We start from the raw sequence: 25,455 nt of genomic DNA on the forward strand, positions 1-25,455 counted from the left end.
GTTTGCCTTTTCTTAATCTTTCTTCTAAGATAAGTCGTAAGGTCAGTATTGCCTCACGTGTTCCAGTGTTTCTACGGAATCCAAACTGATCTTCCCCGAGGTTGGCTTCTACTAGTTTTTCCATTCGTCTGTAAAGAATTCGTGTTAGTATTTTGCAGCTGTGACTTATTAAGCTGATAGTTCGGTAATTTTCACATCTGTCAACACCTGCTTTCTTTGGGATTGGAATTATTATATTCTTCTTGAAGTCTGAGGGTATTTCGCCTGTTTCATACATCTTGCTCACCAGATGGTAGAGTTTTGTCAGGACTGGCTCTCCCACGGCCGTCAGTAGTTCCAATGGAATATTGTCTACTCCGGGGGCCTTGTTTTGACTCAGGTCTTTCAGTGCTCTGTCAAACTCTTCACGCAGTATCGTATCTCCCATTTCATCTTCATCTACATCCTCTTCCATTTCCATAATATTGTCCTCAAGTACATCGCCCTTGTATAGACCCTCTATATACTCCTTCCACCTTTCTGCTTTCCTTTCTTTGCTTAGAACTGGGTTTCCATCTGAGCTCCTGATATTCATACAAGTCGTTCTCTTATCTCCAAAGGTCTCTTTAATTTTCCTGTAGGCGGTATCTATCTTACCCCTAGTGAGATAGGCCTCAACATCCTTACATTTGTCCTCTAGCCATCGCTGCTTAGCCATTTTGCACTTCCTGTCGATCTCATTTTTGAGACGTTTGTATTCCTTTTTGCCTGTTTCACTTACTGCATTTTTATATTTTCTCCTATCATCAATTAAATTCAATATTTCTTCTGTTACCCAAGGATTTCTACTAGCCCTCGTCTTTTTACCTACTTGATCCTCTGCTGCCTTCACTACTTCATCCCTCAAAGCTACCCATTCTTCTTCTACTGTATTTATTTCCCCCATTCCAGTCAATTGCTCCCTTATGCTCTCCCTGAATCTGTGTACAACCTCTGGTTCTTTTAGTTTATCCAGGTCCCATCTCCTTAAATTCCCACCTTTTTGCAGTTTCTTCAGTTTTAATCTACAGGTCATAACCAATAGATTGTGGTCAGAGTCCACATCTGCCCCTGGAAATGTCTTACAATTTAAAATCTGGTTCCTAAATCTCTGTCTTACCATTATATAATCTATCTGATACCTTCTAGTATCTCCAGGATTCTTCCATGTATACAACCTTCTTTCATGATTCTTAAACCAAGTGTTAGTTATGATTATGTTGTGCTCTGTGCAAAATTCTACCAGGCGGCTTCCTCTTTCATTTCTGTCCCCCAATCCATATTCACCTACTATGTTTCCTTCTCTTCCTTTTCCTACACTCGAATTCCAGTCACCCATGACTATTAAATTTTCGTCTCCCTTCACAATCTGAATAATTTCTTTTATTTCATCATACATTTCTTCAATTTCTTCGTCATCTGCAGAGCTAGTTGGCATATAAACTTGTACTACAGTAGTAGGTGTGGGCTTCGTATCTATCTTGGCCACAATAATGCGTTCACTATGCTGTTTGTAGTAGCTTACCCGCATTCCTATTTTCCTATTCATTGTTAAACCTACTCCTGCATTACCCCTATTTGATTTTGTGTTTATAACCCTGTAGTCACCTGACCAGAAGTCTTGTTCCTCCTGCCACCGAACTTCACTAATTCCCACTATATCTAACTTCAACCTATCCATTTCCCTTTTTAAATTTTCTAACCTACCTGCCCGATTAAGGGATCTGACATTCCACGCTCCGATCCGTAGAACGCCAGTTTTCTTTCTCCTGATAACGACATCCTCTTGAGTAGTCCCCGCCCGGAGATCCGAATGGGGGACTATTTTACCTCCGGAATATTTTACCCAAGAGGACGCCATCATCATGTAATCATACAGTAAAGCTGCATGCCCTCGGGAAAAATTACGGCTGTAGTTTCCCCTTGCTTTCAGCCGTTCGCAGTACCAGCACAGCAAGGCCGTTTTGGTTATTGTTACAAGGCCAGATCAGTCAATCATCCAGACTGTTGCCCTTGCAACTACTGAAAAGGCTGCTGCCCCTCTTCAGGAACCACACGTTTGTCTGGCCTCTCAACAGATACCCCTCCGTTGTGGTTGCACCTACGGTACGGCTATCTGTATCGCTGAGGCACGCAAGCCTCCCCACCAGCGGCAAGGTCCATGGTTCATGGGGGGGGGGGACCGAATATTACGCACATATTTTACGTGCATAAGTACTGTAGCTCTGAACCTTTGGATCTCGGTAACTAATAATTATATGGAGACACTTTTCTAAGCTGCCCGAGAATATCATCTCAAGAACATGGTAAAAATTTCGACGACCCGTAATGAACTGAAATCATAGAAATGGGAATTCACACAATTGGTACTTTTCGTACCCGAGAATTATGATTTTCCGAGGTTTACTTAGGACTCGCCAATGAACAAATGTCGCTTTTGCAAGCTACCTGAGGCCCACTATGTGTCACCCCTCAAGTAAAAGAACTAACCGATTTGTTCAATTTGCCTGGGCTGAAGGAAGCGTGTAATACTTAAATTTGTATTGTAAGATAGCTTCTGTATGGCCCTTCTTCTGATACGCATACAAATTGTCATAAGAAGGGCTATCCAGAACTTTGAAGCATTATGTCTGTGACCAATAGAATCCGAAATATGGCCCCCTGAAAACCTGCATTTTTGCGCGTGGCTTTTTGGAACATAATGGTGCTGTGCAATCTCGTGCACGGACCGATGTAAGTTGAATTTACGAGTACGTTGAATTTATTACCAGTTGATCATGATTCTAGGACTTTGGACACCGACTGGCAAGTTATTGGTGTGCCAGGCTGAGAGGGGTGCAAGGAGAGCCTAAGTACGAGATTTGTGTACGTTGTACATCAGAATTACCATCGAAAACTGGCGTGGACGAGGGGGTGGATGCCAGGGCCAGAAGTGGCGGCAAACGAAAATTCACTGTGTTGGGAAAATGTTCTCGAGCCGGTCCTGCGTACCCTATTCGGGAGGCACAAATTAAATGTGGGTGTGAAGACTGATACTAGGCGGTCCGAAACTTACGTGATCATGATTATGCTGATACCATCATTACCTATCATTTGAGATGTGATTCTCGTCGTTGCTTTGCTTGTTTTATTTCTTGTAGCGTATTTAGAGTGCTGTCTGTCAGCAGTATATCTGCTTATACGTGATGTAGACAGTTGATGAAAAGCCAGAAGTCGAAACGTCGCGGTTTTATAATACTGCCACCCAGCTGAAAACATGAGAGCTTCTCATAAAAAGTGTATCTGCTGTTTAAAGACACAGTGTGATGATAAAAATCAAAGGAAATCTCTTAATTTGATGTGGGACCTCCATTCTGCCATCGTATTGCAGCAGCTCGACATGACATGTACTGAACAAGACGTTGGAAATCCCCTGCAGAAATGTTAAGCCTTGCTGCCTCTATACTCGTCCATAATTGTGAAGATGCTTCCGGTTCAGAATATTGTCCACGAACTGTCCTCTCGATTACGTCACGTAAATGTTCCATGGGATTCATGTCGGGTGATAAGGGCGGCCAAATCATTCGCTCGAACTGTCCAGAAAGTTCTTCAAACCAATCGAGAAGAACTGTGACCCGGTGGACTGTTATCCATAAATATTCCGTCGCTGTTTGCGGACAAGTATCCGAACACAAAACCATTTCCTTTTCAATGATGGGTTCAGTTGGACCAGAGGACCCAGTTCACTCCGTGGAAACACGGGCACCACCACCAACTTCCATAGCGCCTTGTTGACGACCTGGGTCAGTTGCTTCGTGGGGTCTGCGCCACACTCGAACCCCAACATCAGCTCTCACCAACTAAGAGCGGCGCTCGTCTGACCGGGCCACGTTTTCCCAGTCGTGTAGGCATCAAGAAACTAGCAGTCTTGCTTGCAATGTTGAAGTTTTTTTTATTACTTCCCAGTAACATTGTAATCAAGACTGCTTGTTTCTTCATATCAAACATACTAATTGCTGTAACAACCCCATTATGAACTGGAAAAAGTTTTACAGTCCAATCGACATCGTCACGAACTCAGGAGAGGCTCTGCAGCCGATGTCGTGCTGTTAGGACAGTTGCTTGTGTCGGTCGTCTGCTGCCATAGACTATTAACGCCAAATTCCGGCTCACAGTCTTAAAGGATACGTTTGTTGTACGTCCATTTCGGAACTTATTTCACGCACTGTTGCTTGTCTGTTAGCATTGACAACAGAACGCAAACACCGCTGCTCTCGGTCGTTATGTGAAGGCCATCGGTCACTGCGTTGTACTTGGTGCGAGGTAATGCCTGAAATTTGCTATTCTCGGCACACTCTTCACACTGTGGATCTCGGAATACTGAATTCTCTGACGATTTCCGAAATGGAATTTACTATGCGCCTAGCTCCAACTATCATTCCGCGTTCAAAGTCTGCCCCGTCGTGCGGCCAAAATCACGTCGGAAACCTTTTCGCATAAATCACCTCAATACGAAGGACAGATCGTGTGCATATCGCTATTTCACGACTCAGTGTATACCGCCCTTAGTTTGGAACTCAAGAGCTAACTTGGCTTAGGTTTACAACTGTGGACTGTTTAAACAATTCACCGTTGATGGGATAGGATAGGAATACTTATGTCTTTATTTTAAAGTATGTGGGAAGAACTTGGAGAGACCCATCGGCTATCCGCTCGAAAGCTGTCCTGACGCCTCGCCGTGCTGCCGCCTCCGCCACGCCGGCAACCGCCTACGAACTCTCTCGCGGTTCTGCACCGCGCCAGCCTCCACGCCGACTGGTGACTGCACCCTCTTGCTGTCGGCCACCAGATTATAAGAAATGCTACATTCATGTTATGATACGCAAGCAGAGATCGACAGTAGCGCTCCTAGCGGCCTCGCAATGAACTTCTAATAAGGGAAAATTTGCGACGAAAATACCTTTTATTTATTCTTCGTGGGTGGCCTGGTAGTCTGGTGGTAAAAGTGTGCACCTAGAAATACTTATGATACCTTGCAAGGTAATACATTCGAGAAATCGCAATCAAAAATTAAGATAACTTCTCGCAACTGGACTTCACAGTCGGGTAAAATGTTGTAAATTATATCGTGGTCAGCTTTTTACAGCAAAATTATTAATTTGTAAAATCAATTATTACAGTTTAGACCGTGTAGCCATTAGAATGTGCAAATAATTACGCTCTAGCAGCCGCGCAGGATTAGCCGAGCGGTCTGAGGCGCTGCAGTCATGGACACTGCGGCTGGTCCCGGCGGATGTTCGAGTCCTCCCTCGGGCATGGGTGTGTGTGTTTGTCCTTAGGATAATTTAGGTTAAGTAGTATGTAAGCTTAGGGACTGATGACCTTAGCAGTTAAGTCCCATAAGATTTCACACACATTTGAATATTTTGAACGCTCTAGCACATGTCAGAACCTCATAACCATATGAAATAACATGGCACAGAAGCTGGTTACATAGCATTGTGTTTCTGATTACGAACATCTAGTCCGTATTGTACTCTCTGAATTGTATAGCAGGTACGCTGCTCGTATTTTGCTACATTTTTGCTCACATCTGTAATATTAGGTGGGGTAAATTATTCCATGTATGTTTTTGTTTCACATTTAACAGAAGCTGGTTCTGTCACATGGTATTCTGTGGATCCATGCCTGTTTGTTACTGCTTACAAATCCGTGTATGAACTGCTCGATTCAAATTCGTGATAAACATGTTGATCGTATTCTACGTTACTTTTGTTCGCGTCCTGTTTTCGAAATTTATTGCGTTCAGTGGATGCCTCCGAAATTTTCTTTGGAGAGGATAATTCTATTACATTGTTTTCTCCTAAAATGTATTGTTCGTAGTACCTGTTAAATAGATGTGAACACATCTGCCCATCTGCTGTTCCATTTTTAGTATTTGCAAGGAAGTATGCTCCAGTCACAAAGACTATCAGTCTCACTACTCTACATTTATGTCCGTACCCTGTAAACCACTGTGAAGTCCATGGCACTCAGTTGCAAGAAGTAACTATTCAAAACTGAATTACGTATTCATTCCATGACAAAATAAAGCTTCCCACCAAATGCAGGAAAGTACAAAAAACGGACTTGAACAAAAAAATGGTTCAAATGGCTCTGAGCACTACGGGGCTTAACATCTGAGGTCGCCGGCCGAAGTGGTCGAGCGGTTCTAGGCGCTACAGTCTGGAACCGCGCGACCGCTACGGTCGCAGGTTCGAATCCTGCCTCGGGAATGGATGTGTGTGATGTCCTTAGGTTAGTTAGGTTTATGTAGTTCTAAGTTCTAGGGGACTGATGACCTTAGAAGTTAAGTCCCATCTGATGTCATCAGTCCCCTAGAACTACTTAAACCTAACTAACCTAAGGACATCACAAACATCCATGCCCGAGGCAGGACTCGAACCTGCGACCGTAACAGTCACGCGGTTCCGGACTGAAGTGCCTAGAACCGCACGGCCACCGTGACCGGCAATGCAAGAAGTATTCAAGCAGAATACGAGCAACATATTTACAGTGCAATGCAATTCAAAGAGCGCAATGTGTCCAAGAAGTCGTAACCAGAAAAATAAAGTGTTGAAACTAGCTTCTGCATATTAATAAATCAAAACAAATACGTAGGATTTTAAGTCACCCAATAAGGAAACAAGATGATGATTAACTGGTAACTCTACAGCACTCAAGTGGACTGGCAGCAAACAGAGTTCGCGTTATTAGAAGTCCCTATATGAGTTACACCTGTGTGAGTGCCATGGGCTAATGCAGGCAGTTCCGTACATCATGTGATGTCACAGGCCAACATTTCGGTAGTCACTCCTGGTGCATATATGTCACAGGTGCGCTCCTATGTCCTTAATCACACTCTACTTTTAGAACAGAACAAAAGTTGCAACAAATTACCCAATACACCATTATATTACAGTAAATGTCGCTTCACACCTCCAAGCTGCAGAGATTTGCGAGAGGTGTAGGACAGACAATGTCGGTTCAAGTTCTGCGTCACTTACATACCGTTTATGCCGATATGGGGGTATTAAAAGAGGCAACATCACAGTTTTGTGTTCGGTGCTGTTAACAAAGACATCTTAACTCTAACACAGTCATATCCTACTGGGTTTATCCCTGACATCCAAAATGGTTACTTGTAAGTAAAAAATACATGATGACTATTTATCTTCCTGGGTCATGTGATGTGGAAGCTACTTATAGCTGTCCTACTTTTCTAACAAAACACTGCCAGCCCAAAATAATTGTTCCAGTTTTTGTGGTACTGCAGTCACGTACCCCCTCGATTCTTCTGCCCCGTCCATTCATCCGGAAAACCCAGCATTCAGTGTTTATTATTATTGTTATTATTACTATTATTATTATTCTTCATTGTTGTAGGTGATAAACTTGCTGTTGAGTGCCTTTAAACTATAAACACACACATTGTGTGTTGGTGTATATCTTTTCAAGGTTTTCATTATTTCTCCGTCAGTGCAATGCCCCTCCCCCCCCCCCCCCCCCCCTGATTGCATTGGAGCAGAAATCAAATCAGCACACAGACAGGAGTTCTGTTGCGGTGCCTGATACACTGGAGCTGCATGCAGAACTAATTTCAGACATAAAGCAGCGGTGAGATATCTGAGCAGGACGCAGCACGTTTACCGTCTTTGAGCTTCAGCTATATACAATATCTGCATTGATCACTGAGCCAGCAGCACTGCATAATGCAACCGATACACTGTTGTAACAATGAAATCAATATACAGAAATCTTTCTAGACTGTGAATATGTCGTTATCTCCAACATCTGTAGCTCTAGTGTGTAGCATAGTGCACCTATGAATGTGGAGTTAATATCTGCAGCGTAGAACATGAATGCGAGTGACAATAAGTGCATCATTGTAGACTAGTCCTACTAGTAATGTTGTAGCAATTTTTGAAAATCTGCGATTTAGTGGAATGTAATTAATACTACCAGACTATGAATGGTATCAATTACGTCAGAATTATACATGGATCACCGTCATGTTCAACACTCAAACATATGGGATGTTACTTGACGCCTCACAGTTTGTGTTGTGGCTTACCTAAGAAGAGAGAAAACACACAGTAACGAGAATACCCAAGGTGTACACACTTTCAAGAATTTACATTCAGAAAATTGATGTGTGCTAACTCGGTCTTCCAGTGTGTGATGTATAAGCACCAAGGGTGGTGGCCTTATGTATATGGATTTAATGAAAACGGCTAGCATGCGGTTACGAGATTTCCCATCAGAATACTTCAGAAAACGCCTATCTTATGCATTGCGATGTGTGTTGTGTTTGTCTTAACGGAAACAGCACAAATTTCCGACATTCCTCATGAAATAGCTAATAGAGTCGTCAACTTGACCGTGTGTATTGCTATGAATAACTGTGTTGTGTATCGCCAGAAAGTTGTTGAATTAATGCTAATACTTCTCGTCTGAGTGTCTCGCTGCAATGTTGAATGCTTGTGCGTTCTGGGGATGGTTTGGGGCTGTGTATTGTTGGAAAGAGTATAGCTTGCCAATAATCAGAGATTAGCGCATTTCTACACTGCTGCATTCCTAATGACTGCAAATAGCCTCATAACTGTGAGTTCGGTATGGGGTAGACTTCACTGCTGAGATAGGCCGATGCTCTTGCAAACTGTTGGTGGTGCGAACCATTTAATTTAGCTGTTGTACGAGTCTAAAACTGGAGTGTGATGAAGGCCTTAGAAATGTGTCTGTGTAAGTACTTGTAAAAGGAATGTACTAGCAGCTGGGAAAAGTGACCACTGATGAGTTGATCATTCGTCAAACCCAAACAATTCCATCGCATTGCTACAGCTTGTAGCCCGATTCATCGCTCCAAATCAGTCGCTTCCATCCAATGTTCATTGGCTTCGCCCTTCACAGTACCTTAATAGTCGCTTAGCACTGACTAGAGAAACGTGTGGCGTATGACGAGCTGCTCGACAACTGCACCCCGTTGTTCTTAACTCCCTGCGCACAGTCACTGTGCTAGCTGGTCTGCTGGTAGCTCTTTGGAACTCACGAACGATTCCTTCAGCCGATTTCATGCAATTTTGTACAACCACTCCCCGCAATAATACACGAGGTCAGTATAGTCTTGGTTTAGCTATTGCTGTTCCTACCTCACAGTCACATCACCAGCAGTCAGCTCTGGCGGCCTTAGATGGGTTGAAACGTAGTTGACATACTTGTTACTCAGGAGACATCCAGTGACTAGACCGCTTGCAAAGTTACTGAGCTCATCTGACCGATCCATTCTGCTGTTACTAATTCTCTATTGGGAACACTTTATTCCCCGCCTACTTTGATACTGGCTGAATCGTCTCTCACCACACTTACTCGTGTGTGTGCGTGTGTGTGTGTGAATTCCTATGGGACCAAACTGCTGAGGTCATCGGTACTTAAACTAACTTATGCTAGGAACAACACACACACCCATTCCCGAGGGAGGACTCAAATCTCCGACGGGAGGACTTACGTGTCAATTCCACGTTATACAGGGCGAGTCAGTAACTATTGCCACCTAGAATAACTCCGAAATTATGATAGTAATTGAAAAGTCTGTGGGAGAAATGTTGCAAGGGACAACGGGAGCCGTAATATGATGTTGGTTTTTTGTTGCTAGGTGGGAGTCACGTCAGAGATATGAAGGTTAACTGTTGTTTTTTTTAATGGGGTACTATAGTTTGGTACTTATTTTATTTTGGAAATTGGAAATTTGTGGTAAGATCCTATGGGATGAAACTGCTGAGGTCATCAGTCCCTAAGCTTACACTACTGCATCTAACTTGAATTAACTTACACTAAAGGCAACACACACACACCCTTGCCCCAGGGAGGTATCGATCATCCGACGGGGGGAGCCGCGCGAACCGTGACAAGGCGCCCGAGACCGCGTGGCTGCCCCGCGTGGCTCTTATCTTCTGATAGCGGCTATTGAGCCGAATCCAATAATGTGTTACAGTAAGGCCAATGAAGGTCAAAAGGTGGCATGAACGTCCATTTACAGAACGTGTTCGAAGTGATGGCCATTAGTATCGTTGCAGTGCTGCAATCTTCTCATCATGGATTGAGTGGTATTCCTTATCACATCGGCACTTATCGAAGAAGATGCTCTGACAATTCTCTCTCGTATATTGTGCAGATAGTAAATATTCACCGAATACGGCATATCCATCTAACTTGCCATCGACATGTAAACACGATTCGACGGTTTCCCAACACAACACTAATAGAAACGGTAAGACTAGTACTGCCGAATCAAGCGAATGTGAATGATGTATTCCTTCGAAGAACAAGTCGATATGCTTATCATTTACGGAGATTGCCAACGAAATTCAATGAGAACTAGAGACTTAACGCTGAAAGATATCCTCAACGTACTCACCCTACACATCGTACATTTAAATACGTGTATGATAAACTGAGAATAAACGGATCTTAAACGCATCGGGAACATGTTCAGCAAAGGAAAGTTACCAACGAGGAAACAGAAATTGGTACTCTTGCCACTGTGGTTCGAGATCCTTGTGCTAGTTCGCGTCAAATCGCAAGCGAATCTGGCATAGCCAGAGTAGTGTTGTTCGTGTTCTGCATCGCTGTTAATATCACCCTTACCATATCAGTCTCCACCAAGAATATACTGGACTGTATGCGTCCCATTGAATTCTACCGATGGGCTCAATTTCACATTCAGAGGGACGACACATTTATTAATTTGATTTTATTTATTGACGAGGCTACATTCACGAACCATAGAAATGTTTATTTGCATAACATGCGTTATTGGGCAACTGAATAATCCATGTTGGCTGCGGCAAGTTGCCCACCAAAAACCGTGGTCGGTGAATGTATGGTGTGGGATTCTGAAGGACAGAATCATAGGACCCTATTTCATCGAAGAAAATCTTTATGGGAGGAAGAACACCAAATTTCTGCAAGAAACATTAAGTCTTTGGAAGAAATAGCTTTGGGAACAAGGAACAGAATGTGGTATCAACACGATGGATGTCTAGCACATTTTTCGCTGGTGGCTAGATATAGGTTACAGAGACAATTCCCAAATCGTTGGATTGGATGCAGAGATGTGTCGTGGCCGGCTCGTTCGCCTGACTTGATGCCTCTAGATTTTTTCTTGTGGGGATTCATAAAAGGCATTGTTTATAAAGACGTTACAACTACACCTGAAGACATGTGAGAGAGAATTGTCAGAGCATGTGCTTCGATAAGTGCCGATGTGATAAGGAATACAACTCAGTCTATGATAAGAAGATTGCAACACTGCATTGATGCCAGTGGTCATAACTTCGAACACATCATTGGATTCGTCTCCATAGCCGCTATCAGAAAATAAGTACCAAACTATAGCATCCCATTTCAAAAACGAAGTTGACGATTTTTATCTCTGAAGTGACCCCACCTAGCAACAAAAAACCGTCATATTATAACCTCCGTTGTCCCATGCAACTTTTGTCCCACAAACTTTTCAGCTCCTCTCATACTTTCGGAATTATTCTTGGCGGCTATAGTTAGCGACTGACCCTGTATATACGTTGTCGGCTACTATTTATCAAATCTTAAATATCGGTCGAAATAACATGTTACCGTTCTGATCTTCGAACATACCCTGTCGAACTTTCTACCGTAACGCTCTGTGAGGTACACAATGTCTTTCTTGTGGGAGTGCCACTGGAGTTTGCCGAGGATCTCCGTAATGCTATCGCACTAAATAAACGATTCCATTACGTAACGTTCCTTCTTAGTCGGATGTTCCCTGTTTCTTCTGTTGATCCTACGATGTATACAGAGTGATTATAATTAAAGTTAACATTCAAACGGCTGTATAAATAACACCAGTGGTCAGAATGACGTCAAATTGCAACGGAATATTATCGGAGAAGGGGAAAACGAATGGTAGAAAAAAAAAGTGTTAAAATGGATCAGTAGATGGCGCTGTATGTGTCAGAATACGTAAATGAAAACACCTGGCATGCGCACGATCCATTGAAGTTGGTATAAACACTCCACGTAGACGGCTCTTCCACCTTTCGCGTCTGCGACGTTCACCACGACTGCCTCGATGTAGGATCGCGCTCTGCTTGTAAAGCAGTATTACGAGAATGATGTCTGTGCACACGTCACCCTGCAGAAGTTCTGGACACTGAAGAGTTTGAAGAAAGGTGTTGATCCGATGACTGGTGTGCAACCTGGTAGAGGAAGAAAACGAATTGATTCGACATCAGTGGAAGCAGTGGCCACAGCAATGCAAGAGGAGACGAATGGTGGTGTGTAAACGTTTAGTGCACGGAGAATTGCCCGAACATTGGACATAGCCGTGAGCACATTGCGTAAAATCCTACGAAACATCCTTCTTTGGTATCCATTCAAAATTACCCATGTGCACGAGTTGCTTCCTGTTGACCAGACAGCAAGAGGGAACATTGCTTTAGAATTTCTTGCTCTCAGGGAAGTGGACAATCATTGGCGGTGGAAGATTTTGTGGACAGACGACGAAGCCCACTGCCATATGACAGGATGTGTCAATACACAGAACTGTCGAATATGGGCTTGGAAAATCCACAATCAAATCAACTACTACCACTACATACTTAAAAGGTCACTGTGTGGTGCGAGTTTACGGCATCATTTATAATAGGGCCATGTTTTTTCCAAGGCCGGTCCTGTTACCTGTACTGTCACTGGTAAACGCTATGAGTGACTTTTGCGCAACCACATCATTCCAGCTCTCCAACAGCGTGAATGTGTGGATGGTGCAAGATGGCGCACCTCCGCACATTGCAAATCCAGTCAAGCAGCTGCTGAAGCGCGATTTCGGAAATGCTAGGATTATCAGCCGCCATTTCCCTACAGCCTGGCCGTCCCGATCACCTGATCTTAATCCGTGTGACTTTTGGCTGTGGGGCTACCTGACAGATGTCGTATTCAGTGTTCCGATTGCAAACTTCGGTGCATTGAAGGCACACATTGCGCATTACATCCTGAACGTTACTCCGGAAACACTTCGATCAGTTGTGGATCATGCTGTTTCTCGATTTCAGCTTGTTGCAGAAAACGGTGGATAGCATATTGAACATGTTTTGAGCCAGTCACAGGGAAATTAATAATCCGATTGGATTTTGATTGATGCTTTTTATGCGGTTTTTGGTCTCAGGACAATTAAAAACCGATTTTTCCCATCCGATGTGACATGACCTTGCCGTGGTGGATGGGCTTACGCAACTAACAGTATCACATCTATACACTGAGTAGTACAGTTTGATTAACGTCAAACGTTCACCTTAGGCATTGTTGTATGATTCATTTATCATTTGCGGTCGACCACTATTAAATTATGATGCTTACAACGCCATCTATTGCTAAATTTTGTAACTGTTTATTTTTCTTCTGCCATACGTTTTTCCCCTTCTCCGATAATATTCCGTTGCAATCTGACGTCATTCTGACCAGTGGTGTTATTTCTGCAGTGGTTTGAAAGTTTAATTATAATCACCCTGCATATACGATGATATCGATGAACAATACTCAAGAATCGGTCGGACAAGTGGCTTTTATAAGGCAATTCGTTCGTGGATGATTTAAATTTCCTTAAAACTCTTCGACTGAACCTCAGTCTGGAATCTGAAATTTGTGTCATATGGTCATACCACTAAAGGTCGCTCCGGACGTTTACACAGCTGTATTTTATGGTCTTCTCTGTTTCCAGTGATTTTCATCAACAGCATAATCGAACAGAAATAGATCTATTCAACAATTTATGCAGATTATTTTCCATTTGTTTACGATCTGGATGGACTGCCAATGTGCGAAAATCGCAGCTACGTCCTCGTGAAAGATGTTGCCTGAATTCGTGTCAGGTTTTTGTTTGGAGTTTCCCTTTTTATCTAGAAAGCTCATTATACCCGTGCTATACATATGGTGCAGAATTATGGAATAGAAAAACACAAACTGATGTTACCCGTCAACCAATGCACCTAGCCGTTCTTCGACTTTTCTCATAAACTGCAGTAATCTTTACCGTCTCTGGTAATCTGGGAGGAGCCGTGTGAGAGACCGACTCCGCACAATACTCGCTGTGAATCTAACAGGAATTCACTCAGTTATAAATTCTAACAGTTGTCTACCAGTGGAATGATCAAAATACTCATTTATGTAGTGATACAGCTATGGATTCTGTAGCTGCTAAAGTACAATGTTGTGCAAAACTTAGGGACGTAAGTAATTTTCCCATGACGTATCACTGCCAAGTAAATAGCTCGATGAGTATTGGAACATCCACTGAAAGAATACCCAGTGAGACGAGCAGAAATGACGCTTTTATTTGAAGACAATAATGATACTGAAGTCACCAAGATTCATGATTGTCCCCTGGACTGTATAATGTCGGGACATTGTTTTTGATACGGTGTATGGTCACCATGGACGGCAGTTCATGTTCCTCCGCGTGCTCCCGTGGTGCCCACAAGACCGATAGATAGTTGTGGTGGAGATTTCCTTTCCTCAACCAGCGCCGTTCACAACTGCTGGATGATCTCTGGTGCAAGTAAACTTGCTTCAGTATGTTTCCACAACGTACCCTATACGTGCTTGACGGAATTTAAGTCGAGGGAATGGGCATATCAGTCGTGCACGAATGCGAGCGTGAAAAGACGCACTTGAGGAAGGAGTACAGTGCATAATAACGTTCACCGATGACTGTGCCATATTCAAGGATTTGGAGGTCAATACGCCTTTGCAAAATAGTGCCTCCCCACACCATAAGACGATCATGTTATTGTGAGTGCACTACATGCAGACACCTCTGACATTATGAGAGTATATCCAGAATCAGCACTCAGACTGAATTTGCTGTCATATGAGAAGAGCACGTGACTCCATGCCTCATTAGTCCAGTCCCTGTGCTCTTGAAAACATCGCAAATGGTGCCACCGATAAGTTGGTGTCAGGCAAACAGATAACTCCGATGTAGTCGCCGTGTCACTGTGGAGCGTGAGATGGCATAACTAGCAGAAGTATTAAATGCTGTTACAATTGCACCCGCTGTTTGACGCGTCTCCCTTTTTGCCTGTTTTACAACACGTAGCCCACGTCTGTTGCTGTAGCTGACCGCAGTCGACCACAACTTCTCATTTGGGCAGCAGCGGCTATGGTTTAGAATGCTCCCGCTGCACATGAAACAGTACCGTGAGCCACACCACACCACACTCCTGGGCGACTCTCGTTACATTTCGTCTTTCTTCCAGTTTCCCGATGACTCTTCCCCAGGTCGAAGTCATTCCAGTGTTGCCTCCTGTCTCTGGACCATGTTGTAATGAACACTACCACAATGCGCCGTAACTGCTCGCTGATTGATACACAGTCTTTTTCCGTTCGGTCATCTGCTTCGTGTTGGGTATTATAGTGACGCTGACCTCACGCCACCTGACGCCAAATTTTCTATGTAGGACTGGGAGACCTGTGGCAATTTACTCCCGCATTTTGGTTTGTTTACGCCGAGTAGTTAATATGTTACGTTGTAAGTAGGCTGCTTAGGTTTTTATATTGGTAACGCCACGTAGCGCTCTGTATGAAAATCACTGGCTGTGCTGTGTGCAGTCTGTAGCTGGTTTGCATTGTTGGAATTTGCTATTGTAGTGTTGGGCAGTTGGCTGTTAACAGCGCATAGCGTTGCGCAGTTGGAGGTGAGCCGCCAGTAGTGGTGGATGTGGGGAGAGAAATGGCGGAGTTTTGAGAGCGGATGATCTGGACGTGTGTCCATCAGAGACAGTAATTTTGTAAGACTGGATGTCATGAACTGCTATATATATTATGACTTTTGAACACTATTAAGGTAAATACATTGTTTGTTCTCTATCAAAATCTTTCATTTGCTAACTATGCCTATCAGTAGATAGTGCCTTCAGTAGTTAGAATCTTTTAGTTAGCTGGCAGTAGTGGCGCTCGCTGTATTGCAGTAGTTCGAGTAACGAAGATTTTTGTGAGGTAAGCGATTTGTGAAAGGTATAGGTTAATGTTAGTCAGGGGCCATTCTTTTGTAGGGATTATTGAAAGTCAGATTGCTTTGCGCTAAAAATATTGTGTGTCAGTTTAGTGGTGATCAGAATAGGTGAAGAGCGAAATGTCTGAGTACGTTCAGTTCTGCTCAGCTGTTTGAAAATCAAATAATGTAAGAGGTTTATCAGCACAGTAATTCATTAATTTTTCATAGGCGACGTTTCAACGTTACTTAATCTAGCTCCTGCTTAAATTTCCTAGAGCAGTGTATTCACAGACATTCCGTTTACTTCTCAGGTGAAAAGCGGCCTGCAGCAGAGAGAGCTACTAATCAGTGATGAGACGGCAACATTTACTTGGAGCGAGACTGCGCGCTCTCTATTGAAAGTGAACATTCGTATACTGTTCTTCAGTGGTGCGTGGCCACTGACAGAGTCCGCCCTGTATTACGTCTACACCGCAGCCGTGTTCCTGGCGAGCCTCGCCAACATCGCCGAAGCCGCCGTGGGCATCGCCTTCGGACAGGGCAGCATGGAAGAGATCACACTGGTGCTGCCCAACACGCTGACCACGGCCTGCGGTGTGGTCAAGCTGGCCTTCTTCTTGCGCGACCACCGACACTACTACGCCCTGGTGCGACGAACGGAGCGACTGGTGATGTCCCAGGAGGAAGTGGCAGGAGGAGCCATTGAAGCCTGTGCACGTGACGTAAGCCGCCGCGTGCGCGCCTTCGCTCTGTTCGTGGTCGCTCTCATCTGCGTCCAGGGCGCCGTCTGGTGCCCCATGCCGCTTATCGCCTACCCAGGCGAGAGGAAACTGCCGTTTGGGCAGCTACCCAGCACCAATTACACGCAGGTTGGTTTGTTACAGAGCATCTACAGCAATAAATGGCTAAAACGATGACCCGATTCCTTTTGCAAGTTGCCCACCTAACGGCTTCAAACTAAACTCCACCCGGACAGGCCACGGAGGCCCAACGGTACTGACCGGCCGCCATGTCATCCTCAGGCCCCAAGCGTCACTGGATCCGAAAAGGGAGGGGCATGTGGTCAGCATACGGCTCTCCCGGCCGTTTTGTCAGTTTGCGAGACCAGAGCAGCTATTCCTCAATCAAGTAGCTCCTCAGTTTGAATCACAAGGGCTGAGTACAGCTCTCTTGCCAACAGCGCTCGGCAGGCCGGATGCTCACCCGCCCAAATGCTAGCCCAGCCCGACAGCGCTTAACTATGATCATCTGACGGGAACGGTTGTTACCACTGCGGCAAGGCCGTCGGCTTCTAACGGTTTCAAACGACAACAAAAATTTGGTTTTTAGTGTTTCATATAATTATTGACCGACATGAAAAATTTAAAATGTTGTTGGGAGCGTGTGGGTGCTATTCTGCCATTCTGTGCAACGGATTAATCTGAGATGTACCCTTTACCCTGTGGCTCCTGCTAGCTGCAATTTCCACTCCCACACTCCTACAGAAGTCAGACGCTCCTAACGTTCTAATGAGAAATGCCTGAAAAACTTTCAACAATAAATATCTTCTGGAGTCGTCCGCTGTAAGGAAATGACACAAAAATTCACAAAATTTCTTACGCAACTAGTGGGATACTTGGGTACTGGAGTAGTGCTAGTTAGTGTAAGAAAAACATGAAACTAACGAAAATTATTATTTATTTTGCAAAAATTCTGAGAAATCACAATGGCACTTTTAGTGATGAACTGAACAAGTTATTTCCAGGTTCTTTCCGGAATGTGAAGTTACCTCTTAAGGATAGGAGTCGCTAATGAAATTTCTATACAAAGTTTAAGATTGTTATTGACTTAGCAGAATGGCTGAGAGCCGTGCCTGATCAACTTGAATAATTATCCATTAGAATGTTGCTAGGTACAGTCGAGGCTGTCGCGTGTGAAATGCAGTGAAGTGTACTGTTGTGGAGGAAATATGGGGCTCGCAAGAGCTGTAGCGCACATTACCGTAAGCTGCGATGACTGCTGTCTGTGCCGCTCGCTGCTGACAAATAAGATAACTCTCGTTCTATCTGGATTGACTTTCGCCAATCAAACTCTCCCTACGCCTTGATGAGGTCAAGGACTCCTATTCGCCACTAGTCTAACTATTGGCGTGGTACACCGGTCAGATAACCAGTCCACCGTGATGCCATTCAAAAATTCGCTTGCAGGCATTTAACTATAACTCTGTCCATTCACACTGCACAATAAGTGTGTCGGCCAACACAGTGAACAACGCTTAATCGCAAGGACTCAATATAGAGTCGCACTCCGATTCGCTCTTGACAGAGGTACTCTCCCAGTGAAGTACTGAGGAGAGACTTGCTCCTCGCTCTTTGAGTACACGTACGAGCGCGCCCGCTCTCGTTACGTGTTCTCACTCCAAGAGCGACAACGGAATGGCCACTCTCCATGCCAGACGTGAAGGGGTGTATCTTTTAGTCTCTTCCATTACTCCTTCAGCTCAAGGCATCAGAAATATCGTCTGCCAATCAGCATTGCCCTTCTAAAATGCAAGAATGACGTTTCGTTTAAGGCGACCAATCCAGAAATCTGTAGCATCGGCGTTTGGCGTTTGCTGTCTCCCTGTGAAAATCTCTGAAACTGCATGCTATATTTGTAAAGAATGCGTAGGCTGGGCACTCCCACACAATGTAGTGGAATTTGCTTTTAAGCTGAACACGGGGTCATTCTTCCTTTCACTCAGGCAAACGCTGTCCGCTCCACGGGCGTTCGAGGTTGACTCGTCCTGTGAAGCGACCGCCTCCCGGTGTGTGGTCTGACCCCCTCGAACTAAAAGCTCCTGTGACCGTCGTGTCTGGAATGTATGTGTGTATGCCAGCCTCGAGTATTTCAACCACGGTGAGCTTACTTGTTATTTGCAATCGTTTACATGCATTCATACAACATTGACTTTATATTATCGAGTTTGTGTTCGAACGAAGCGTCTTGATGTGCAGAATATGATTGTGAGGGCGGAATATGTAAGCAATGAAGGTCAGGAGACCACGCCGTCTCACATTGTCACAAGCTACTCATTAACAATCATAATCTTATGTTGATACACTGAGGTGACAAAAGTCTTGGGCTACCTCCAAACACCATGTAGGACCTCCTTTAGCCAGGCATAGTGCAGCAACTCGATGTGGCATGGATCAACAAGCCGTTGGAAGTCTTCTGCGGAAATATTCGGCCATGCTGTCTCTATATTCGTCAATAACTGCGAAAATGTTGCTGGTCCAGAATTTTTTGCACGAACTGACCTCTCGATTACGCCCCACAAATGTTCGATGGGATTCATGTCAGGCGATCTGGGGGGCCAAATTATTCCCACGAATTGTCCAGAACATTCTTCAAACCAATCGCGACCAATTTGGCCCAGTTACATGGCGCATTGTCATTCATAAAATTTCCATCGTTATTTGGGAACATGTGAAACACCCCCTCAGAAAAATTTGTAAATGACAGTTCTGGAAAACCTCTAAGTTATTTGATTTTCAAGCAGCTGAACAAAACTGAACGTACTCAGACATTTCTTTCTTTACTTATTCTCATCAACACTAAACTGACACACAATATTTTTTTTAGCGCAACGCAATCTGACTTTCAATAACCCCTACAAAAGAATGGCCCTGACTAACAATAACATGTACCTTTCATAAATCGCTTACCACACTAAAATCTTCGTTACTCGAACGACTGCAATATAGGGAGCGCCAATACTGCAAACTAAATGAAAGATTCTAACTACTGAAGGCACTAACTACTGATAGGCATAGTTAGCAAATGAAAGATTTTAATAGAGAACAATCAATGGCTTTACCTTAATAGTGTTCAAAAGTCATAATATATGTATCAGTTCATGACATCCAGTCTTACAAATTTTCTTTTTCTGCGGAACACACGTCCAGATCGTCCACTCTCAAAACTCTGCCATCTCTCTCCCCACATCCACCACTGCTGGCGGCTCACCTGCAACTGCACAAAGCAAAGCGCTGTTCACATCCAACTTACTTTCTGTGTTGCAAAACCCCTCCCGTATATGGATTGGCACAGGGCTCTGTGTAGCATCTCGCTATAATGACGTGACTGGATGCTTGAAGGTCCTGGTTGGATTTGTATCTGACACTTTATTACCGTTTCTTTTTCGTATGGTGCGGTTAAGAATCGAAGTTTCTGCTTTAGCCAGGGTACTTTATCAGACTGCCTCCCAACCTCTAAATGTATGCTATTCTGGTCGCATTTAGAACGTAACCCAAAATACTACTCGTTAGTATGAAAAATACATAAACTGTAACCACTCTTTCACACTCCGTGCCAAGCCTCCTGCACACAATGCGGTCTCAGCTCCAGGGGTTGCAAGATAAAGACTGAAGTATACCTATCTAATTCGATCCTAGTAGCCATAACCAATCCTGAATATGATTTTATTAGTAGTACTGTAGAACGAGATGTTAAGATCACAGTGTAATCATATTAAGAATTATCCTATCTACATGCTATCTGTCTCTATGTATTAAATAACTGTCGATGTGTGGTGACTCAACAGAAATCACCCACACCATTTGAGAATGCTAGCTGCATCCTAGTATCTCTAAGGCAGCTTAAACTCTGTAGAATATTGAAATCGCATAATTATTTTGTAAGTGTCAAAGTATCATGTATGTGTATGAAACACCTTCAAAACCATCATTTTTTCTTCTGTCCATCATCATATGACCACTGTCTTCACATTTCGTATCTACTTTTATTTCCCATATTTAACACATTTTCCATGTTTTCTCAAAACAACATCATTTCCAGATGTTACATACGTCTTGGATATTTATAGTACAGAAGAAGCTTTATGCTTACAGACTCTCTCTATGACCAGTTATAAGTTATATCCATTCTACTTGCTCTCTGCCATTGACATGAGAAATGGGGATGTGTATCATCAAACTATGGCTTCTGAAGCAAGGTAACTATCAAGGAAAGAGCAGTGTGGTTACGAATTACCAGTGTGTTGGACTCTGCAGAGGACTGACTTAAACCTTTACAAACATCAGCAACTTTGATGAATAAAGTAGTAAACTCATTTTATGTTTACTGCGTTAGAGGATATACGAAAAAATCTGTTCATAACACAGGTACAAGCTGCACAGCACTGCAGAATGTCTGGGTGGGTGACACTTTCCTGTCCCCACGCTGCCACCAGCACAGCACATGGCTATGGCTCACTGACTGCAGCAGTTATGTCCTGATTTCCTGATGAGGCATGCCGTCCAGTGCCCCATGACATTTTCTAACTCTATGAATTGCGAAATAAATGTTGTTGCAGATACCTCTGTGTCACTAACGCCTCCAGCATAAACTGTAACCACTCTTTCACACTCCATGCCAAGCCCCCTGCACACAATGCGGTCTCAGCTCCAGGGGTTGCAACGATCCATATATAGAAGCTTTGAAAGTAGCTTGTGACCAGTACTCTGACCATTATTTTCATGTGTTACATACATCTTTCATCTTTAGAATATATACGGGGCTTTGACAACTGTAGTTGGACAGTAAGTGTTTTATCAATGTAAGAGAAAGTATTAATCGATCTCATTGTTATTAGGTGGTGATTGTTGTTGTTGTTGCAGTCTTCAATATGAATACTAGTTTGCTACAGCTCTCCATGCAACTCTATCGTGTGCGAACCTCTTTATCTCTGAATAACTACTGCAAACTACAGCCTTCGGAAACTGCTTACTGTACTGATTTCTTGGTCTCACTCTGCAATTTTTACCCCCCCCCCCCCACAAACATCCGTCTAATACTAAACTGGTGATTCTTGATGTCTCAGAATGTGTCCTATCAACCAATCGCTTCTTTTAGTAAAGTTTTGCCTCAAATTTTCTGTCTCCCCAACTCTATTCAGTGCCTACTCATTACTTACATGATATACCCATATAATCTTCAGAATTCTTCTGTAGCACCACCTTTCAAAAGCTGGCTATCGTCAATGTTTCATTTCCATACATGGCTACACTCCTGAGAAATGCTTTCAGAAAGGACTTTCTAAGACTTAAGTCTATTTTCAGTGTTAACAAATTTCTCTTCTTCACAAAGCGTTCTTTTGTCACTGCCAGTCTCCCAGCATTGCCTGGCTGAATTCCACTGCAGTCAACTTTTGTTGATGTTCCTCTAACACCCCCCCCCATCCCCCCCCCCCCCCACCCCGCCCCTTCAAGACACTATCGATTCCGTTCAACTGCCCTTCCAAGACCTTGGTTGTCTCTGACAGAATAAGTGTCATTGGCAAATCTCAAAATTTTTATATCTCCTCCCTGAACTTCATTACCTACTCCAAATTCTTCTTTGATTTCCTTTACTGCTTACTGAGTGTACAGACTGAATGACATCGGCGATAGCCTATAAACCTTTCTCGTTCCCTTCTCAACCACTGCTTGCGTTTCGTGCCCTCGACTCTTGTAACTGCCGTCTTATTCTGAACAAGTTGTAAATACCTTTCGTCCCCCATGTTTTACCCCTGATATCTTCAGAATTTCAAAGAGAGTATTATAGTCAACATTGTCGAAGTCTTCCCCTAAGTCTACAAGTGTTATAAATGTAGGTTTTCCTTAACCTGTCTTCTAAAGTAAGTCTTAGGATCAGTACTGCCTTGTGTGTTCTAACATTTCTGCGAAATCCAAACTGATCTTCCCGAAGTCGGGTTCTACCAGTTTTTCCTTTCTTCTGTAACTAATTCGTGTTAGTATTTTCAGCCATGAATTATTAAACTGATAATTCGGTAATTTTTGCACCTGTTTGCAACTCTTTCTTTGGAGTTAGAATTATTACATTCTTCCTAAACTCTGAGGATTCTTCGCCTGTCTCATACATCTTGTTGCCAAGATGGAAGAGTTCTGTCGTGGCTGTCTCTCCCATGGCTCTTAGTGTTCTGACAGAATGTCAACTTATCCTGGGGCCTTGTTTCGAGCTAGGTCTTTCAGTGCTGCGTCAAATTCTTCTCGCAGTATTGTTCAAATCAAATGGTTCTGAGCACTATGGGACTTCTGAGGTCATTAATCCCCTAGAACTTAGAACTACTTAAACATAACTAACCTGAGGACATCACACACATCCATGCCCGAGGCAGGATTTGAACATGCGACCGTAGCGGTCGCGCGGTTCCAGACTGTAGCACCTAGACCCGCTCGGCCACTCCGGCCGGCCCGCAGTATTGTACCTCCCATTTCATCTTCCTTTACGTCCTCTTCCGTGTATGTAATACTGCCTTCAAGTTCATCTACTTTGTATTTACTCCTTCCATCTTTTAGCTTTCCCTTCTTTGCTTAGAACTGGGTTTCCATCTGAGCTCTTAATACTGATACAGCTTCTTGACTTTTCTCCAAAGGCCTCTTTTAATTTTACTGTACGTGGTATCCATCTTTCCATTGTGAAATATGCTTCTAAATCGTTACATTTGTCCTCTAGCCATTACTTCTTAGCCATTTCTTCCTGTCAGTCTCATTTTCTCATTTTTTAGACCCTCTTATTCTCTTTTACGTTCTTAGGAGATAGATCTTTTGTAAGAATCAGTAAACATCAAGCTGTATTTAAAGCAGCACTCCACCTCCACTGTTGTACAGTAATGTTTTAGAGTATACAATGTTTGGCATTGGCAGTTAGAACTGTGTGTAGACAAAATTTTTTTATCTGGGGTTGCATTTAGAAGACAAAGAGTAACAGTTGACCTTGCAGACGCCTTGTAGATTCTCTCAGGTTTGGTGGGGAACCCAAATCACTTACTGGATGCTAAAGAAACATGGTAGAGTAAGCAGTAAGAGCACAAATATTGTCGTACATTTATACATAGATTACGGAGTAATATGGAAAGTGTAGAAAGATTTATAAAATATGGGAAAAAATCTGAATACGAAATGGGGATTCAAGATGTCTGTATTTGATAAAGAAGAGCTGTCATATCTTGATGTGCAGAAAAAATAATGGTTTCCAAGATGTTGCTACATGCTCATGGTACTTCCGACATAGAAGATGTGTTTCAGATATTCCGTATAGTTTACTTTTCATTAGAGATCCTGTGGTGGAGTAAACAAAAAAATCTGCATAATTATACGATAAAACGATCTCTAACAAATTATGTACACTCGTACACCGACCAAAATTAAAGAAACACGATTTTAGTGTCACATCATAGAATCTGGAAAGCCTTGGTTTAGAAAAGGGTTTTGAGGCCAATGATGACACTGTTTTATTACGTCGTCGATGCTGTCAAAGAATCTTAGCTATGTGTTAATTTCAAATAATTACCATCACCATTACGATACATTACTGTAGAATCAACGGAAAATGTTATCGGTCCAGATACCTTCAACTTTACGTCACAGAGATAAATATGTTTTCGCAGCCATTAACGGCGACGAATGAGAGTTGGTATCAATCTAAATAATAGTAATGATCAGGCTTATTAGATGATAATTATAATACAAGATAAAGACAAGAGGAAAAGTAGAAAGCGAAGCAGAACTTATAACGTGATCCTGGGAACTAATATTGGGACTTGTACGATGAGGATGAGAGCCCTCGGGGGTATGATCTGTAACAGATCGATGACTGTAATTTCGATAAAAAAAGACCCCATTATCAATGTCTAATATTACCGAAAAACAGGTGATCTGCTTTTCCTGCTTAGTGTTCGTTAACAAATATGATGTACTCTTTGCAGTTGGTTAAGTAAGACAAGAAAGGTGGATCCCTGAACTTCTTGTCAATGTTTCTTTTTTAGGTGCCAGTGTACGAGTTATCATACGTACTGCAGTGCATGTCAAGTTTCACCATCGCTAACGTCACACTAGGCTTCGACTGCCTCTTCATGGGCATCATGGAGTTCTTGGGAGCGCAGCTCGACCTACTAACCTTACGACTCAGAAGCCTCCGACTGGATGCGGCCTTATGCACCACCGAGCAGAAAGACGGACGTGGCTGTGCAGTTCAGGCAACGAAAGGGTACGACAGCGCCTACAGGGAGCTGTGTCTCTGTATTGAGAGGCATCAAGAGATCATCAGGTATAACCAACAGTTATAGAGAAGCACCAAAGATAAATGGTGTAACTGGTGCAGGGCCACTTTTAGCACTAGGTGCTGCCTGGATTTTCTTATGGATTGATGAAAATGGTAATGTTACGCAATTCCCTGCAAGGAAATTATTTCATTTTCAGGTTGATGGAAAGCGTAACATGAATTTTATTGTTTTGTAAATTTAATGGTAATGATCCGTTAATACCGAAATCTGGAGAGCAAGGAGATCAAAGTATGTGTGTTATTTCGTGATCGTGTTTCAATTTTCAGTCTGTCTTTGACGTCACTTGTAGTATGAGGGCAAATATTACAAC

The 25,455-nt window shown here is 43.2% G+C and overlaps 1 protein-coding gene across 1 annotated transcript in view; it reads left to right on the forward strand.

The window, feature by feature from the left end:
- The window catches only part of LOC124712179, a 35,669-nt gene extending 10,521 nt beyond the window's left edge, over positions 1-25,148 (forward strand). The window contains exons 2-3 of the mRNA XM_047242474.1: positions 16,372-16,929; positions 24,849-25,148. Coding sequence (XP_047098430.1) covers positions 16,372-16,929; positions 24,849-25,148 — 858 coding nt within the window. The remainder of the gene's footprint in view (positions 1-16,371; positions 16,930-24,848) is intronic.
- Positions 25,149-25,455: the final 307 nt, after the last annotated feature.

The sequence above is a fragment of the Schistocerca piceifrons genome, chromosome 8 (assembly GCF_021461385.2).
Source record: "Schistocerca piceifrons isolate TAMUIC-IGC-003096 chromosome 8, iqSchPice1.1, whole genome shotgun sequence".
Taxonomy (NCBI): Eukaryota; Metazoa; Arthropoda; class Insecta; order Orthoptera; family Acrididae; genus Schistocerca; species Schistocerca piceifrons.